Source organism: Mustela putorius, unplaced genomic scaffold (assembly GCF_011764305.1).
Source record: "Mustela putorius furo isolate JIRA1106 unplaced genomic scaffold, ASM1176430v1.1 tig00003834_pilon_pilon_pilon, whole genome shotgun sequence".
Classification (NCBI taxonomy): Eukaryota; Metazoa; Chordata; class Mammalia; order Carnivora; family Mustelidae; genus Mustela; species Mustela putorius.
Genome location: NW_025421987.1, coordinates 96,690,878 through 96,711,077, shown reverse-complemented (window position 1 = coordinate 96,711,077; position 20,200 = coordinate 96,690,878). Strand labels below are relative to the sequence as shown.

At 37.9% G+C, this 20,200-nt stretch overlaps 1 protein-coding gene across 12 annotated transcripts in view; it reads left to right on the top strand.

Annotated features, from left to right (window-relative positions):
- Positions 1–20,200, top strand: part of RUBCN (rubicon autophagy regulator) — a 55,379-nt gene that overhangs the window by 10,907 nt on the left and 24,272 nt on the right. For 9 of the 12 annotated variants that reach the window (XM_004745380.3, XM_013052642.2, XM_004745378.3 and 6 more), the window contains exons 2-6: positions 5,821–5,974; positions 16,378–16,464; positions 17,770–17,944; positions 18,572–18,678; positions 19,721–19,877. In XM_004745380.3, the coding sequence (XP_004745437.2) occupies positions 5,821–5,974; positions 16,378–16,464; positions 17,770–17,944; positions 18,572–18,678; positions 19,721–19,877 (680 nt within the window). The remainder of the gene's footprint in view (positions 1–5,820; positions 5,975–16,377; positions 16,465–17,769; positions 17,945–18,571; positions 18,679–19,720; positions 19,878–20,200) is intronic. The other 3 variants (XM_045088768.1, XM_045088767.1, XM_045088766.1) reach the window with 1 other exon arrangement.

Genomic DNA, 20,200 nt, shown 5'->3' with positions numbered 1-20,200 from the left:
TGATGAGTGAGGTTGAACATCTTTTCATGTGTCTGTTGGCTGTCTGTATGTCTTCTTTGTAGAAATGTCTGTTCATGTCTTGCGCCTGCTTTTTAATTGGATTATTTATTTTTTTGATGTTGAATTTTGGAAGTTCTTTATATATTTTGGATACTAACCCTTTATCAGATATGTCATTTGCAAATATTATCTTCCATTCTATAATTGTCTTTTAGTTTTGCTGATGGTTTCCTTTGCTGTGCAGAAGCTTTATTGTGATGTAGTCCCAGTAGTTTATTTTTGCTTTTGTTTCCCTTGCTTCAGGAGACATATTTAGAAAAATATTGCTAATGTCAGAGAATTACTGCCTGTGCTCTCTTCTAGAGCTCTCAGGTTTCAGATCTCACATTTAGGTCCTTAATCCATTTTGAGTTTATATTGTGTATATGTAAATTGGTCCAGTTTCATTCTTTCGCATGTAGCTGTCCGGTTTTCACAACACCATTTTTTGAAGAGACTGTCTTTTTCTAGTTACATCTTCTTGCCTCCTTTGTCAAAAATTAATTGACCATATAATCCTGAGTTTATTTCTGGGCTCTCCATTGTGTTCTATTGATGTGTGTCTGTTTTTGTGCCTGTTTTTGATTACTATAGCTTTGTAGTGTATCTTGAAATCTGGGCTTGTGATATTTCCAGTTTTGCTCTTCTTTTTCAAGATTGCTTTGGCTATTTGGTGTCTTTTGTGTTTCCATGCAATTTTTAGGATTGTTTGTTTTAGTTCTGAGAAGAATGCTATTTATACTTTGCTAGGGATTGCATTAAATCTGTAGATTGTTCTGGATAGTATGGACATTTTAACAGTATTTGTTTTTCCAGTCCATGAGCATGGAATATCTTTCCATTTGTTTGTGTTATCTTCAATTTCTTTCATCAGTGTTTCATTGTTTTCAGAATATACGTCTTTCACCTACTTGGTTAAGTTTATTTCTAGGTATTTTATTGTTTTGGTGTAATTGTAAATAGGATTTTTTAAAAAATTTCTCTTCCTGCTACTTCATTATTAGTGTATAGAAATGCAGCAAATTTCTGTATATTGGTTTTGTATCCTGTGATCTTACTGAATTCATTTATCACTACTAACAGTGTTTTGGTGGAATGTTTAGGATTTTCTGTAAATAGTATCATGTCATCTACAAATAAGGAAAGTTTTACTCCTTTTTTTTTTTTTTAAATCAATTTGGATGCCTTTTATTTCTTTTTGTTGTCTGATTGCTGTGGCTAGGACTTGCCCTACTATGAATAGAAAGGGGTGAAAGTGGACATCCTTGTTTTGTTCCTCTTGTTCCTGATCTTAGGGGAAAAGCTCTGCACTGAGTATGATGTTTGTTGTGTTTTTCTTATAAGACCTCTATTATGTTGAGGTATGTTCCCTCTAAATCTTTTTTGCTGAGCGTTTTTATAATAAATGGGTGTTGTACTTTGTCAAATGCTTTTTCTGCATCTATTGAAGTGATCATATAGTTTTTTAATTCTTTCTCTTGTTGATGTGGTATATCATACTGATTGATTTGTGAATATTGAACCACTCTTGTATCCCAGAAATAAATCCTGCTTGATTGTGAATGATAGTGAATGATTGTGATTGATAGTGAATGATTATTGTAACATATTGATGCTTTTGGTTTGCTAATATTTTTTGAGGATTTTTATATACATGTTCATCAGAGACATTGGGCTGTAGTTCTCTCACTCTTTCTCTCTCTCTCTCTCTCTCTTTTTTTGTAGCATATCTGGTTTTAGTATCACGGTAATGCTGGCTCCTTGAGTATTACTTCTGACTGTGACATGACATGACATGACATGACAAGCTTAAGACTGAGCTGGCTTTTAGGAAAACTTTTTCCTTGAATAATCTTATTTGAGTTGCTTAAGCAATTTCTGTTCCTCTTTAAAGGAGGAATGAAGTCAAAATTCTCCCCCCCCCCAAAAATATGTGGGACTTTATTCTGAGGTTTTTGATGAAAGTGATTCGAGTAGGGATGGATTATGCTGTCCCTTGCCACTTAGGCCTGATTTTTCCTTGGCACATGATGAGATGCTTAGAAAGACTTTTAATTTACAGTGATTAAGGGAGAGCACTCTGTGTACTTGCAAAAGTGGCTCTGCAAAGAACTACTTTGAACCTAATATACTTCAAAGACCTTACCTTTGCCCAGGTAAAGATTACATATGAATCCAAGGTGATACTATTCAAATAATTATTACCAAGCAGGTTTGCCCCAAGAAAGACTGACCTTACTTGCTGAAAATGTGGTTCAAGAATGCAGAGTCATATTTGATTTCTCATGGTGATCTGTTTACTTGCATCCAAGATTCAGGTATGAATAGATTAGTCCCACCACTGTGTATGGGCTTCAGTTGAGTTTAGCATTTCAACTCTCTGAAAGTGGTAACTGTATCATTAGGGTAAAGGAACCTCAAAAGGTAAAGATACTAAATAGACTATGTAAATCAAAATTTTAAAAGTTTACTTTTCTTTGAGCATATACCAAATGTAAGTGATTTGGTATATCTTAGAATAAGAGCCACATTCTTTTGTAGCTTTGGTACCTTAGGGACACTATAGTATGGGGAGGGAAAGTTCCTTAGCTTTGTCCAGAAGTTGGTAGTAGATCTGAATGCTCAGGTTTCTTGGATTTCAGGATTCTTTATATAATTTTGGAATCACAGCCTAGTAGGATGATGGGGTATTTGTGTCTGCTTTCAGAATTTATCACGATAGTTCTTTGACAGTTAAGCTTGTAAGATCAAGAATAAATCAGAAGTATTGCTCAGCCATCAAAAAGAATAAAATCTTGCCATTTTCAATGACATTAATAAAACTAGAGGGTATTATGCTAAATGAGATAAGTCAGAGAAAGAGAAATACCATATGATTTCACTCATATGTGGAATTTAAGAAACAAAATAGATGATCATAGGGGAAGGGAAGGAAAAATAAAGTAAGATGAAAACAGAGAGGGAGGCACACCAGAAAAGATTCTAAACTCTAGGAAATAAACTGAGGGTTGCTAGAGGGGAGGTGGGTTGGGGAATGGGATAAATGGGTGATGGGCGTCAAGGAGAGCACCTGATGTAATAATGAGCACTGGGTGTTATATGCAACTGATGAATCACTAAATTCTACTCCTGAAACTAATAATATAGTATATGTTAACTAAACTGAGTTTAAATAAAAAAATTTTTTAAAGATTAAATCAGAATAAATCAGAACATAGATACGCAAAGTTGCTTTAGTAAACAAACTGCTCTCAGGCCTACAAGACGTGATTGTAACCTGTTGAAATGTGAAAACCGTGTCTATCTGAACAGACCAGATTAACCCTAAGGAAGCATAGGAGTTGGAGAATCACTGAAGCAGAAGTTGGTAGTCAGATGGCCTCTGTGATGGTAGTTTCTCACAATGTAACAATAAGTGGCATTTTAATGGCCATCTAAGTCCCTTGTGCATCTTAGTTATTTGAGATATCGCTAAGGACTGGTATGGAAATAGAACAGGGAAGTGGTCAACAAGTACATGGAGGGGTGCTCAGCATCATCAGTCATCAGGGAAATGCAAATCAAAACTATTTTGAGTTATCACCTCACACCTTTTAGAAGGGCCGTTATCAAAAAGATGAATGACAGGTGTTGGTGAGAATGTAGAGAAAAGGGAATCCTTGTGCACTTTTGGTGGGAATATAGTGGTGCAGCCACTGTAGAAAACAGTATGGAGATTCCTCAAAATTAAAAATAGAAATACATTTGATTCAGCAATTTCATTTCTGGGTCTGTATCCAAAGGAAACAAAAACAGGATGCTGAAGAGATATCTGTACCCCAGTATTCACTGAAGCAGTATTTATAATAGGCAAGGCATGGAAACAACCTTAGTATCCACTGATAGATGAATGGATAAAGAAAATGTCACACACACACACACACACGGGAATATTATTCAGCCCTAAAAAAGGGAATCCTGCCATTTTTGACAATATGGATGGACCTTTAGAGCTTTATGTTAAATGAAATAAGTCAGTTCGAGAAAGACAGATACTGTATGCTCTCACTTATATGTGGAGTCTAGAAAAGTCAAACTCATAGAAACAGAGAACAGATTGATTGGTGGTTGCTAGAGGTGGGGGTGTGGGGAATGAGGGTGAAGGTGGTCCAAAGATACAAACTTCCAGTAATAAGATAAATAAATTCTGGGGATGTAATGTACAGCATGGGTGACTATAGTTAACAATACTGTATTATATATTTGAAAGTTGCTAAGAAAGTAGATCTAAATGTTCTCATCACAAGAAAAAATTTCTAACTATGTTCGGTGATTAATGTTAACTAATTTTATTGTGGTAATCATTTTATAATATGTATATCAAATCCTTATGTTATATACCTTAAAGTAATATAATATGTCAATCATATCTCAATAAAAGTGGGGAAGAAAGAAATGGCTCAAGTGAGTTTGGTGACTTGAATGTTGAATGGTGTAAGGTTGTCTCCCAGTTTGAATAAATTCTTGGTCTTAATGTTTTGAGAGCGGAAGACCAGATTGAGATTCATCTGACTTTCTCTTTTTAGATGACACTTTTATACTGGACCTAGCTTTGTTCATCTTATTTTGTCTTACTGTACTCATCCACTTTTAAAAATGACTCAGAAAGTGTACAAATAAGTTATAAATAGTTTTGTATACATAGTTTTGTATAAATAGTTTTGAATAAATTTATATAAATTTTGTATAAATAGTTTTTGTATAAATAGTTTTGAATACAGATAGAAAAGATTCAGAATGCTTCTAAAGGTATTTAAATGATGTAAAATAGTATGATGAAAGTTACCTGAAAAAAATTTTCCTGTGACTGTCCTTGGAAAGTATTAAGAGTAGTATTCTAATGAGAAATGGAAGGGCAAGGTAAAGTGTGCAGTATAACAATTTTCAGACTTTTCCTCTTCAGTACTTTAGATTGTTCAGAATAAGCCAAAAGTTGACTGATTTGGGGGCATGTCCCTAAATGACTTAGTGCAAACAAAACATTTTTTTTTAAAGATTTTATTTATTTATTTGACAGAGAGAAATCACAAGTAGATGGAGAGGCAGGCAGAGAGAGAGAGAGGGAAGCAGGCTCCCCGCTGAGCAGAGAGCCCGATGCGGGACTCGATCCCAGGACTCCGAGATCATGACCTGAGCCGAAGGCAGCGGCTTAACCCACTGAGCCACCCAGGCGCCCCAAACAAAACATTTTTGTCTTTATTTTAGCTTAAAGAACTATGGGGGGAAGTAATGGATAATTTATATTCTTAACCATAATACTTGTGTACAGGTATGTGTACTCAGTGCATGGAAATATAGTGAATAAAAATTCATTTTTTACTTTTTTACTTGGAAAAATATTTCTGGTTTTGAGCAATGCCCTCATCTCTTTATATGTTGCTCATGTACTATCATTTCCAGAAATGGATCTTAATGGGTCACACTCCTAGAAACATGGGTTATAGGTTATTTATGTGAGAATTAAATGAGATAATAGATGAAGATCACCTTACGATGCATAATATGCCACATTAAGATTGAGGGAGTTTTCTTTGTTTTGTCTTTTTTTTTTTTTTTAATCTTAGTGTTCTTTACAACTTAAGTTCTTCCAGAATTGGGTTTTATGCCCAAGTAAAAAATTAATAGGGGATAAAATGTTAGGATATAGGGCAGGAGGCTTCTTGGCTTAGACTTTCTTTGACATGATTAGGATCAGATACAACAAAGTTAACTAACCATTGATTATAATTGATGCCCTTGCAGGAGGGAGCACTGGCAGTTGCTGGGTAATTTGAAGACTACCGTGGAGGGTTTGGTGTCAGCCAACAGTCCCAATGTCTGGTCCAAGTATGGTGGCCTGGAACGGCTTTGCAGAGACATGCAAAGCATCCTCTATCATGGGCTCATCCATGACCAGGTATGTGAACTTCTTCTTTTCTTCCAGATTGACTGCACCACTTGTTGGAAAGACAAAATTGCATTAAGGTGTTGGCAGGGAGAAGATGAAGGCTCCTAGTCTGAGAGTCCTTGAGGATAGGACTGTAACATGATGATCATGAGGAGGACAATAAGGACAATAATGACGAATCACTAGGATTTTTCTCTTAGGAGCACCCTAGGAGAAGTATTTACAGAATATTGTCATTTTTATAATATCCTTTGAGCATCATTTTGTAGGTAACTCGTTGATTCTTGGGAGTGGTAGTTTAAATTATAGCTTAATTTTTTTAAATATAAAGTTTATTAATGTTGAGTTCTTTTCTGTAATATCCTCAAACACTCTAATAAACTTGGAGTATTGATAATGAATAGAATGTAATAATACTTAATGGTTTTGCTTCGTCTTTGGCAGTTACTCCATTTGCAGTGTTTTAGATAAGGTTCATATCTGGGTATAATTGTCAAGTGAGTCATTGGCTCTGGTATGCTACTTTAAAAAAAATCAGACCTCACAAATATGTGCATAATCATGTGTTCCCAAACACTCATGCTCATCCCATGTCAGGGTCTAAGTATTCTTCCCTGGAACTCTCTCCCTTGAGCCAAGCTTGTCTTTTTCTTTTTCTTCTTCTTTATCTCTCTTTTTAAAAAAAGATTTTATTTATTTATTTGACAGAGAGAGAGATCACAAGTAGGCAGAGAGGCAGGCAGAAAGAAAGGGGGAAGCAGGCTCCCCGCTGAGCAGAGAGCCCAATGCAGGGCTTGATCCCAGGACCCTGAGATCATGATCTGAGCCAAAGGCAGAGGCTCAACCCACTGAGCCACCCAGGCGTGCTGTCTTTTTCTTTTTTAATCAGAATTTATTCTCAACTAGACTAGCAGTCACACTGAAAAAGAGCTAATCAAATAATTAGCATTAAGGAATTCATATGCTACCCTCCCGTCTAAAAATATGTGTATATTCCGAACAGTATCTTTAAACTAATGTTCTTACTGGATATTTTCAGAACTCAGTGGAGAAGTTGGCTTAGGTGAGATTTTCTTTATTCAAAATAAGTTCTGAAAGTGAGGCTCTCTCAAAGGGTTTCTTTTTCTTCTTTTAAAGATTTTACTTATTTATTTGACAGAGAGAGACAGATCACAGGTAGGCAGAGAAGCAGGCAGAGAGAGAGGGGGAAGCAGACTCCCCGCTGAGCAGAGAGCCTGATGAGGGGCTTGATCCCAGGACCCTGAGATCATGACCTGAGCGGAAGGTAGAGGCTCAAGAGTTTCTTAATAGTTACTATTATTCAAACACCGTTCTAGGAATTTGGAAGCAGCATTGTGTAGTAGAATGATAAAAGTCTTTGGAATCAGATAGAACCCAGATTGAAATCTAGACACAACGCTCGGGTCCTTGGGGAAAAAAATGAAATAGTAGTTACCGTTACAGATTTCTGAGTTGAACTGTTCATATTTTAATCCCAGCTTCAGCACTATGTGGTATGGATAAGTTACTGCTTTATGCCTCTGTTTACTCATTTGTAAAATGAGATAACACTGGTACCTACCTCATAGGATTATTGTGAGAATTGAATGAGATAATATACATGAAAAGCTTTAAGAAACATAAGAAATTGACAGTTGATCTTAACTATTAGGTAATATTAATTTTTTGAGCATTGTTTTTCTCATCTATAAAAATGAGGATAATATTTACATCATAATGTTTGATGGAAAGGTTAAATAAACTAGCATAAAAATTTGCATAGTACAGTTTGTGGCACACAGGAAATAATAAATGTTTCTTTCATTTTTTAAGTTTCAAGTTACATGTAGTCTGATGGGAAAAAAAATAGTTATAGTTATGAAGACGGGAATGTATAGAACAAATTAGTTAACCCACTACAGTCTGGTTTTTTGCCATACCACTGGTGATCCTGCTACTGAAATTTAGGTAAAATGATGTCCATGTTATCAGATACATGAACGTTTCTTCTCCTTTGAACCCTGTCTGATGTTCTTTACTGTTGATCATCATCACACCTTGACTTATACAGCATTATTATCTTCTAATGTCATAGAGTCTTCCTACCTCTGTGACCATTCCTTCTTAGTTTCTTTCTCTGGAATCTCTTCTTCTTGGATTCTAGCTTTTAATGGGATTCTGTCCTACATCCTTATCTTGTCTTACTTTGTACATTTTCCGGAAACAGCCTCATCCACTTGCATTGTTTTAACTATCACCTGTGCACTAAATACCCCCAGCTCAGACACCTCTGCTGAACTCCAGATCCATAAGACTAGCTGTCTGCTATACGTTATCATCTAGCAGTCTGTTGTACAGGCCAAGCAGAACATGACCCAAAACAAACTTATTTTCCTCATTAGATTGCCCTTCCTCCTATTTTTAACACTGATTTGTGACCTTGCCAAGCCAGAACCTTGGGAATCATGCCACATGTTGTATAAAAACTCAATATAAGTTTCCCAGGCTGATGACCAAAATAACTACCAGATTAGTGTCGCTACCATTTAGTGGTTAAGCACTTGCATTTTGATAGCAAAAAGGTTCTTTTCTTGGCTCTGTTACTAATTTTACATCATCGTCTAGAGTAATCACTTCCCCATATTACAAGACAGTTTTCCCATCTGTGCCAGAAAGAGAAAATGTCATAATGAAATAGTAAAGTAATGGGATTCCAAATGAAGGATGCTTGGTAAATGCAAAACAATATTAGCGTATCTTGTTAGAATTATTAACGAATGATATCTGTGAAAGCATGTGGTTATCAGAATGAAAAATATTAAAGTATATGGTCATCTGCAGAAAAGCATTAGTGTTAATAAGTGAAAACAGAGTAAACCAGGCAAAGCTGTCTTGAACACACTTTTCAGCTGCAGACTGTAATGGAAAGAATCATGACCAGAAGATCCATACCAGTTTCACTGCTACCCTCTTCTGCCTTGTGAAGACCTAACAATTAATGGCTGTGTCAGGGACTTATTTCTCCCTCTCATTTCCTCCCCAAAGATTAATGCTTTCAAAGGCTTCTGGCTGCTGCGTCATCAGGAAGCTATTCTGGGTGTTGTGCCCTTGGAGAGGGGGAAGGGATACAGTGATTCATGCTGGTCATATCTATTTTGTGCTTTCATAAGGATGTGTTATGGAATGTGAACTTTATTTTTTAAATCACTCAGGGCCTTATGAAAGCTAGAACATCATGATCATATTTTTAGATTATTTTTCTTGACAGCCTGCATCTGGGCTACCTTTTAGTTTTCCCGTAAGGCAAGGCATATTTGATCTTTTCCTATCTACTGCTTAGAAATGTGGAGACATTCAGTCCCTAAGATTCCTCAGCTAAATACGAGAAATAAAAAGATCTCCCCTCTTTTCCACTGCCAAGAAGAAGCCTCTTCTTGGTGGTCTAATTTAAAAAATAACCATAACAACACAAAGATTTCTGTGTGTTTTTTTTCCTGAATATATTAGTTAAATATTTTTATTTGTTGAAAATTTGGAAAATAGCAAAAAAGAATTTGAAGAAAGTAAATATCACCTTCAAGTCAACACCAAGTATTATTGCTTCTTAACATTTTGATAGATCTTATTTTTTTTCTACACATTCATGTGCTTTTTAAAATATTAAGATTATATTATACATATCATTCTGTAACTTGCTTTAAAATATTTAATTTTTTAAATAAACAATACCTTTATATGGTTTTAAAAAAGCATATAACTATAGTCAGTGAAATATCTTATTTCCTTCCAGTCCTGCAGGTAACTACTATTTACCAGTTTCTTTCCAGAGAATTTTTATGTTTATAAAAGACTTTATGAATAATTTTCTTTGCTATATTTCCTGATTTTTTTCACACAAATAAAAGCATGCTGTAATTACTATTCTGCACCTTGGTTTTTTTCTCTTGATATATCTTGTAATTCATTCCAAATCATCATATAAAGCATTTTTTTTCTTTTTTACATGTATCATTTTATAATATTCCATTGTATGTGCCATAATTTATGTAGCCAGTTCCCTGGTAATGGACTTTTAGATTACTTCCAGTCATTTATAGTTAGTAACAGTGCTATAATGGATAAATCCTTTACAATAGGATATTCCTAGAAGTAGAATTTTTAGGCTAGAGGTTATGAGCATTTCAATTCTGATAGATACTGCTAAATTGCCCTTCAGGAAGTTATGCCTATTTACATCCTCACCAACAAGGTATAAGAGTATTTGCTTCGCCAGTATAGTGTGTTATTAAACTATAAACTATCCCCAATATGATAGATAAATGTTACATTTCTCTCATTATGAAAGATGTTTATGAGAGCCTTTTCTGTGAACTTTTTCCAATTTTCCCCCCTTTTCCTTAGATTGTTAGTCTTTTCCCAGGGATTTGTAAGAGTTCTTTATTAATGGTATTAATCCTTTGTCTGTAATGTGAATTGCAAATATTTTTTCCTGGTTTGTCTTTTGCCATTTCAAATGGTGGCTTTTATATGCAGAAATATCTGAGAGGGGTGGCAGAGGGAGAGGGAGAGAGAATCTTTTATTTATTTATTTATTTATTTATTTATTTATTTATTTTTAGAGAGCGCACACACACATATGCACTCGTGGTGGGGAGGTGCAGAGGGAGAGAGAGAATCTCAAGCCGACTCCCCACTCACTGATCATGGATACCCACACGGGGGATTGATCTCACAATCCTGAGATCATGACCTGAGCCATAATCAAGAATTGGACACTTAGGGACACCTGGGTGGCTCAGTCAGTTAAATGGCTGCCTTCAGCTCAGGCCATGATCCCAGAGTCCTGGGATTGAGTCCCACAGTGGGCTGCTTGCTATGTGTGTGGAGTCTGCTTCTTCCTCTGCCTGCAGCTCCCCCTGCTTGTGCTCTCTCTCTCTCTCTCTGTTTCTCTCTCTCTGACAAGCAAATAAATAAAATCTTTAAAAAAAAAAAAAAAAAAAGAGTTGGACGCTTAACTGATCCACCCAGGCACCTCTCTGATTTTTAGTAAGTCAAATTGATCATTTCTCTCAGGGCTTCTGGGCTCTGTATGATGCTTTGAAAGGGCTTCCCCACTGTACGATTATTAAAAACATTTCTCCATGGTTTCTTCTATTAATGACCCAATTTTTTACATTTAAACTGTTTCATCTGTAATTTATTTTGAATATACTTAATTCTCTTGACACACAGATCTATTTCTGGTTTTTTATTATGGTCTCTTGTTCTCTATTTTGTGTCATCACCACTCAGTTTTAATTATTGTAGCTTTTCATTATGGTAGGAATAGCCCCTCACTTGTACAAAGACATATGTTGATTTTTTCCCCCGACATTCAAATATTTGTCATTCTATTTACCTCTTAACTGCTTCATCATTTTTGGATAAGGACAGGAAAATCTTATACAATGTGATCTGAATCATTTTCTGATTAGTGAGGGCAGTTAAGGAGTCATTCACACATTTTATTTTATTTTATTTTATTTTATTTTATTTTATTTTATTTTATTTTAAAACATCTAAAATTACATTTGTTCAACAGTCTTTAGATAATAGAGCCAAAACCTTTTCTGGGAGTGTGGAGCCACTGATGAAGTTTCGTATCATCTTTCTCGAATACCTTGTACTCATAATATGTGATACAGGACTTATGATTTTAATTTCTTTATTCTGGACTGGCAATTTAAAGATCCTATAATGTGAGTATAAAACCAACATTTTTGGTTTTTTTTCCTTCTGACTTTGAAAGTCATTTTGCGTCTACATAATTTGACATCAAGTTTTTATAGAAGTTTTTTTGTGGGCATAAATTTTCAGCTCCTTTGGGTAAATACCAAGGAATGTAATTGCTGGATCCTATGGTAGGAGTATGTTTAGTTTAATTTAGTTTTGTTTTTTTTTTTCAAAGTTGGTAAGTATAGTTATTTTTTTCCTTTTTTAATTAATATATAATGTATTATTTGTTTCGTGGGTACATGTCTGTGATTCATTAGTCTTACACAATTAATAGTACTTACTATAGCAAGAGTATGTTTAGTGTTGGAAGAAACTGCTAAACTGTCTTCCCAAGTAGCTGAACTGGGCTGCCCGGGTGGCTCAGTGGATTAAGCCTCTGCCTTCAACCCAGGTCATGATCTCAGAGTCCTGAGATAGAGCCCCGCATCGTACTCTCTGCTCGGCGGGGAGCCTGCTTCCCCCCCATCTCTCTGCCTGCTCTTCTGCCTACTTGTGCTCTCTCTCCCTCTGTCAAATAAAAAAATTAATGAAAAAAAATTAAAAGTCCAAAGTAGCTGTACCATTTTGTACTGTCGCCAGCAATGAATAAGAGTTCCTTTGCTCCACATCCTCACCAGCAATTAGTGTTGGCATTGTTTTGGTTTTGGGCCATTCTAATATAAGTATATAGTGGTAGTGTGTTGTTTTAATTTACATCTCCCTGATGATATATGATGTGGCATGTCTTTTCATGTGCTTATTTATATATCTGTATATCTTTGGCAAGGTGTCTGTTAAAGTCTTTCGCCCATTTTTTAAGTCATATTGTTTGTTTTCTTATTGTTGTGTTTTTAAGAGTTCCTCTTATGTTTTGGATAACATCCCTTTATCACATGCGGCTTTGCAAAAATTTTCTCCCAGTTTGTGGTTTGTCTTTTCCTTCTCTTGGCATGTTGGTCACAGAGCAAAAGTGTTTAATTTTAGGGAAGTCTGCCTTATCAGTTCTTTGTTTCATGGGTCATCCTTTTGGTCTTGTATCAAAAAAGTCATTACCATACCCAAGGTCATCTAGATTTCTAGCTGTATTATCTTCTAGGAGATTTATAGTTTTGCATTTTACTTTTAGGTCTATGACTCCTTTTGACTTAATTTTTGTGACAGGTGTAAGATCTGTGTCTAGATTCATTTTTTTGCATGTGGATATCCAATGTTTTAGCACCATGTTGAAAATACTATCATTGATCCATTGTATTGCCTTTGCTCTCTTGTCAAAGATTAGTTGATTTTATTGATGTGTCTGTTTCTGAGCTCTCTATTCTGTTTCATGGTCTGTTTTTCTGTTTTTTTCCCAATAATACATTGCCTTGATTACTGTGCCTTTTTTTTTTTTTTTAAAGATTTTATTTATTTATTTGACAGAGAGAGATCACAAGTAGGCAGAGAGAGGAGGAAACAGGCTCCCTGCTGAGCAGAGAGCCCGATGTGGGACTCAATCCCAGGACCCTGAGATCATGACCTGAGCCGAAGGCAGCGGCTTAACCCACTGAGCCACCCAGGCGCCCCGATTACTGTGCCTTTATATAAGTCTTCAAGTCAGATAGTGTCAGTCCTTTTTGAAGAAAAACTTTGCTCTTGTCTTTCAATATTGTTTTAGCTATTCTGAGTCTTTTGCTTTTCCATATAAACTTTACAATGAGTTGGTTGATATCCAAAAAATAACTTGCTAGGATTTTGATTGGATTGTATTGAATCTATAGATCAAATTGGGAAGAACTGACATTTGACAATATTGAGTCTTCCTATCCATGAACATGGATTATCTCTGTATTTATTTAGTTCTTTGCTATCTTTTATTAGTGTTTTATAGTTTTCCTCATACAGATCTTATACATATTTTGTTAGATTTCTATCTAAGTATCTCATTTTTGGGAGTGGTAGAGTAAATGGTAATGTGTTCTTATTTCAAATTCCACTTGCTCATTCCTTATATATAGAAACGTCGTTGGTTTTCATATTAACCTTGCATCCTATGATCTGGCTATAATTACTTACTAGTTCCAGGAACTTTGGGGTTGATTATTTAGAATTTTCTACTTAGATAATCATGTCATCAATGAAAAAAAGCAGTTTTATTTCTGCCTTCCCAATCTGTTTGTCTTTTATGTCCTTTTTTCCCCCCTTAATGCATTAGTTAGGACTTCCATTAAGATGTTAAAAAGTAGTGGAGGGGCGCCTGGGTGGCTCAGTGGGTTAAAGCCTCTGCCTTCAGCTTAGGTCATGATCCCCAGGTTCTGGGATTGAGCCCCGCATTGGGCTCCCTGCTCAACGGGGAGCCTGCTTCCCTCTCTCTCTGCCTGCCTCTCTGCTTACTTGTGATCTCTGTCTGTCAAATAAATAAATAAAATCTTTTAAAAAAAGAAAGATGTTAAAAAGTAGTGGAAAGAGAAGACACCTTTGCTTTTTTCCTGATCTTAGTGGAAAAGCTTTGAGCTTCTCACCATTAAGTATAATGATAGCTGTAGGTTTTTGTAGGCTCTTTATCAATTTGAAAAAGTTCCCCTCTATTTCTAGTTTACTGAGGATTTTTATTATAAGCGGGTGTTGGGTTTTGTCACATGCTTTTTCTGCATCTACTGATATGATCATGTGTATTTTTTTTTCTTATTTAGCTGTTGATGTAATGAATACCATCACATTCCATTGATGTGATTTGATGTGTTGGTTTTGGAATGTTGAACCAGCCTTGCATACTTCTTGTAAATCCTGGTTGGTCATGGTGTATAATTCTTTCTATACAATTTTGGATTTGATTTGTTAATTTTTTTTTTGAGAATTTTGCATCTATGTTCATGAGAGATACTGATCCATAATTTTCTTGTGTTTTTTTCCCTGGTCTTGGTGTTAAGATAATCCTGGCCTCATAGAATGATTTGGAAAAATATTTTCCTCTGCTTGTATTTTCTTCAAGGGACTATAGGGAATTGGCATGATTAAATGTTTCACCAGTGAACCTATCTAGTCCTGGTGCTTTTGGTTTTAGGAAGTTATTAATTGTTTATTGCATTTTAGGAGATATAGGCCTACTTAGGTTATCTATTTCTTCCTGGTAAGATTTGGCAGATTGTATCTTTTGAGGAATTGATCTGTTTTACCTAGGTTGTCACACTAGTGACCGTAGAGTTGTTGATAGTATTCCTCTGTAACGTCCATAATATCTATAGTGATATCCCCAGTTTTATTTCTGAGTTAGCCTAGAATTTTATCTAAAGAAATGAAACCAAGTTTAGATCCTATTCACATAGATGTAACTAACCAGAGGACATGCTGGAGTGGATATTCCACTGCTGCCCATCCCTGGCCACTCAGTGTTCACTAAGCCACAGAACAGAGATCAGAACACTGCCACACTGCTGCCAAGATCTTAAAGGTCTCCATGACTCTAGTTGGCAAAAAGGCCTGTACATTGACACCTCTTATTATCACTTCTGCCTTACCAGTCTAGGTGAGAACCCACCCATTTGAGATGACATTTCAGTTGCTTTTTGGGTCATATATTAAGTTCCAATTTAAGGACTCTTTCTAGGCTGTTTGTTTTGTAATGTTGGTTAGTCTGTCTCTTAATGCTTGTGCTAGGTTTGTACTTCTCAATTATTTAGATTTGTTTTAATCTGTGCCCAGTAATCTTAGAAAGGATTCTCAAAAAATAAGAAGTAGATTTTCCTACTATAAACATTTGCCTTCTCCAGTTCAGGCCTTCTCCAGTATGAGACTATTTTATCTAGCATTGATCATTTCTTTGACTCTAAATACAGCCCTTTCCTGACCTGGATAGCATGGGAAAAGCAGGTCTTTCCTTACTTGGTTTTGCAGTAATAACTGAAGACATACATCTCTGATTTTTAACAAATAACTTAAACTCTTCACTAGTTTTAAGACTTGCCTTCTAGGGCTGAATGGTGGAGAGATAAGGGAGAAATCAGGTTATTTTCATTGTGTGACCTTCTATGTTAAATGCATGCATTAGCTGATCAAAAGAACAATTAAAATGATTTTGGGGGTGCCTGGGTGGCTCAGTCTTTAAGCATCTGCTTTCGGCTCATGTCATGATCCCAGAGTCCTGGGATCGAGCCCCGCACTGGGCTCCCTGTTCCATGGGAAGCCTGTTTCTCCCTCTCCTACTTCCCTTGTTTGTGTTCCCTCTATCACTGTGTCTCTGTCAAATAAATAAATAAAATCTTTTTAAAAATGGTTTTAACATTATCCTTAAAAAGGGTGAACAGAGGAAGACAAACCATAAGTGACTCTTAATCTCACAAAACAAACTGAGGATTGCTGGGGGGAGGGGGGTTGGGAGAAGGGGGTGGGATTATGGACATTGGGGAGGGTATGTGCTTTGGTGAGTGCTGTGAAGTGTGTAAACCTGGTGATTCACAGACCTGTACCCCTGGGGATAAAAATATATGTTTATAAAAAATAAAAAATTAAAAAAAAAAAAAAGAAAAAAGGGTGAACAGGTGTTTTTCTCCTGATTGCTGCTGAGAACCTTTGTTGAGGCAGGGAAGGTTAGGCTTTTTTTCCCTTCTGTCTTTGAATGTCAACACCAGAACTAGATTTGGTCTAAAGTGGTAATGATTTCTTCACCTTGTATGGTCCCACAGCAGGTTTGTTGCCGCCAGACTGATTACTGGCAGTTTGTGAAGGACATCCGCTGGCTCAGTCCCCACTCAGCCCTTCATGTGGAAAAGGTAAGAAAGGAAAAGTAACCACAAGGCTTTGTTGTTTAATGATCTGTCTGAAGAGTCTGCTAGGCTAGAAAGATGGTATGTGTCAAGGTTCCTATTAACTGAGGAAGTTATTCCTGTAGGACTAATTTGGAAGGGAGGATTATTTGCCCTAAAAAACAAACCCCATTAGACCCGTTGCCCCAGACCTACTTTCTCTCCTCTGGGGAAGGGGTGAAAAAGCTTTGTTATTTTTAAAAGATCTGCATATTAGGATCAGAAAGAAGCTGTTCAAAAGCCTAGGAAAGTGTCAAGAGGTTCCCTGAAAATGGTTGGGGAAGTGAGACTGAGGTTTCCGATCAGGGTAATAGCTCGTGGAGGTTAGTGACTTGGCCAGCTAGTTCCAGAGCAATCACTGCCTAATGTATGTATTTATTTACTTAACTTTTCATGATGGAAGATTTTAAATATATGCAAATTAAGAGAGCCCTGAAATATCTATTTGTTATACTTATCATATCTAGCCAGTTTTGTTTCATGTATATCCCACCCACTGCCAGGTTCATTACTGAGATGATGTCAGGAAGAGTAATTTGTTTTTAAAACATTGGGGAACCAAATCACAAGGTGTCAGACTGGCCTTTTTTTGTGAGAAAAATCCAGAACCCAGCGTTTTCTTATGTAGACTCTCTTTGTCCTTCACATAATTTTTCTTACCACCCCTCCCCTTCACCTCCAGCTAACTTCCTTTTCTAAAATATATTGCTATGGTTGTTACTTCTTAGAAGCTGCCTGTGAGACCTTACTTTTAGAAACAGCCAAGTAGAAGGAGCTTCCAAATAGAGAATGCTATGACTAGAGCCAAACAAGGTGCTCAGATGGCTTCTCTTTGGTGGCAGATCTTAGGTGACATCTTCCCAGATCCTTTCCCCCCAGGTTTTTGTTGCATTATTTTCCATAGACCACCTGAAATGGACGACTCTGTGAGAGCGGCCAAGAGGTCAAGTTTATCCTTCCTCTGAGTACTGCAGGCTAGATGTCTCTTCAGATCTAGAGCATAAAGAGACATATGTAGCAGCTTTGTCCTCTCCTGGAGCTGCATATCAGGTCACAACTGCTTCAGTCTTCTCCAGTGGTCTAGTCCAGCAATGGGGCCGCTAATCCCTTCCTCCCCTGTCCTCCCTCTGTAACTTTTAGATGCTCCCTGGAGGCAGAGTCCCTCTGATCGTTGCCTCTTCCCTGTCTCCATTTAGTTCTTGGGTCCTTAGGCCTCAGTCTTGCCATCTTTACCAGGATGCATGTTTTGACTCATGCCTCCTTGCCTCCCAGTTCATCAGCCTGCACGAGAACGGCGAGAGCGGTGCGGATGGTGAGAGCGGGGACAGTGACAGCAGGCGCGCTGTGGCCGAGCTGTGGCTGCAGCACAGTTTGCAGCGGCACTGTCTCTCTGCCCAGCTCCGACCTCTGCTGGGGGACAGGCAGTACATCAGAAAATTCTACACTGGTACGTGGAGTCCCCTCACCCAGGATCCTCACACACTCTTCTCCATCTCTTCCACTTTACTCTTCCTAGAGAGGCTGACTCTCCCCCCAGGGCCCGATACTTTCACTTGGTGGAACAGAGATTCTAATCAGAAGGATGCATCTGGTCTTCTCCTTCTTGTGCAGAACACAGTCCAGCTGGATGCCAAGGTCTTCCCTGACTCCCACAGGTGCAAATCAATAAGAACCACCACCATTTACTGCGAGTTTCCTAGGTGCCAGTCACTGTAATGTTCTGTTTATACATGCACCCCTCCCAACAGCCCTGAGAACTGGGTATTAGTACCCCTGTTTTCCGATCAGGGAAGCAGAGCCTGGGGAGGCCAAGTCACCTACAGCCAGCATTCAAATCTGGGACTTTGTGACTTTGAAGCCTCTGGGCATGGCCTCTCCTATATTGCGTGTGTATCACTTAGCCTCTCTTGTACTTATGTATCCCTGATTCCTCTTTTCCCTGCAGTGGCGTGATTCTCCTTAATTCATTTTCACCTGTTGTGTCTTTCATTCCCTGAGCCTCTCCCAGGCTGTACAGGGAAGCTAAAGATCTCCCTGTTGGGCTCCATTGCAACAGTAGCATTTCTCTCCCCAGACACTGCTTTCCTGCTAAGCAATGCCCACGTCACGGCCATGCTACAATGCCTGGAAGCCGTGGAACAGAACAACCCCCGCCTCCTGGCTCAGCTTGATGCATCTATGGTAAGGGGGCAAGGAGTGATCTCTATGCTGGGTCCCTGGGCCTCCCCATGATAGAACCTTCTGTAGCAAACTCTTTCTTTGCTTAGGCAGTTATGAGCTAAAAGGCTTTTGTTTAAAAAAAAAAAAAATACTTGGAGAAGAAGGGGAGGTACCATTAAGTATCTACTGAAGTAAAAAGTCTAAGCATAAAGTCTGTTTAAGGAGGGAGGTGTATATTTTTTTTAAATCCTTTTTTAAAATCTGTAGCCTGAGTAAGCACTTCCGTAAGGGCAGGTTTGACAAGCCAGAGGAAGAGGATGATTTTGAATGAGGGGTAGGATCGAATCCAGAGTAGGATTGTAGAGTGTCCTACCTGGTAGGACCTAGTGTGACACGGGAATGGTCCTGTGTCCATTTTCATCCTTGAAGTATAAAGAAAATTTTGTTGCTTGTTATTGCTTATTGTTAACCGTCCAGTTCACTCACCCCATCACTAATATCAGTGCCTCAGCTAGAATAGAATCACAATCCCGACTCCTTTTTAGGAGGGAGGCCCTCTCTTTCGTGGTTTTAAAATTTTGATTCTTAGTTACCACCTATTAAATGCTTTCTGTGTGCCTGGAACACATGTGTCATCCATGGAATTCTCACAACTCTATAAGGGAGACATTAATCTTTATTTTATAAAGGAAGCCAGCTGAGGGACAGAGCAGGTAAGTCACTTGCTCCAAGTTGGTAAGCAGTAGGGTCTGGACATGAACACTGATCTGATTTCTGACTCTATGTGCATAGTCTGAAGAATTTTGTTGTATTGCTTCCATGATAAAGCACTCCCAGTGTCCCACCTGGGGTTCCAGTTTCAGAAGCTGTGCTGTATCACAGGACTTCAAGGTTTCAAAGTTGTGTCCTCGAATAGAGCAGAAGGGCTGTATGTCCAACCTGCGGGCTCTGGCTGTAGTTCCAAGCCTGCTGCCAAAGGTCAGCTTCTACCAGCATTTCTGTGGGGCCGAATGTTCTTCCTCACAGGGCCTCTGTCCTCAGCTCAGACACGTTTGTTTTGTAGTTTGCCCGGAAGCATGAGAGCCCGCTGCTGGTAACCAAGAGCCAGAGCCTGACAGCTCTGCCTGGATCCACATGCACGACTTCAACCAGCTACGCTCAACATCCCTACTTTGGGTCCTTCTCTAGCCTCCACCAGTCTGCACCCAACCACAGCTCAGGTATGGGGGCAGGAAGGGGTAGTCAGTACATGCATGCCCAGCCCCGGAAAGGAGGAAACTTTGTGGGTGCACAAAGGTCTAGATAGAGCTGTGGGTTGGTGCAGTTTGGTCACATTCTGTGTCTTGATAGTGGATATCTTAAGAAGTTGTATAGTAACTAGCCTAAAGTAATTTAGCAGAAGCATGAAAGTAGTAGAGGAAAGAGAGATGTTTTTAGATTCTCCTGGATTTCTAATCCCCATTGACAAGAAGGTATTCCAGTAATAATAGCTAACACTTACTGAGGGCTTGCCCCATGCCAGGCTCTGTTATAATCAGTTTAT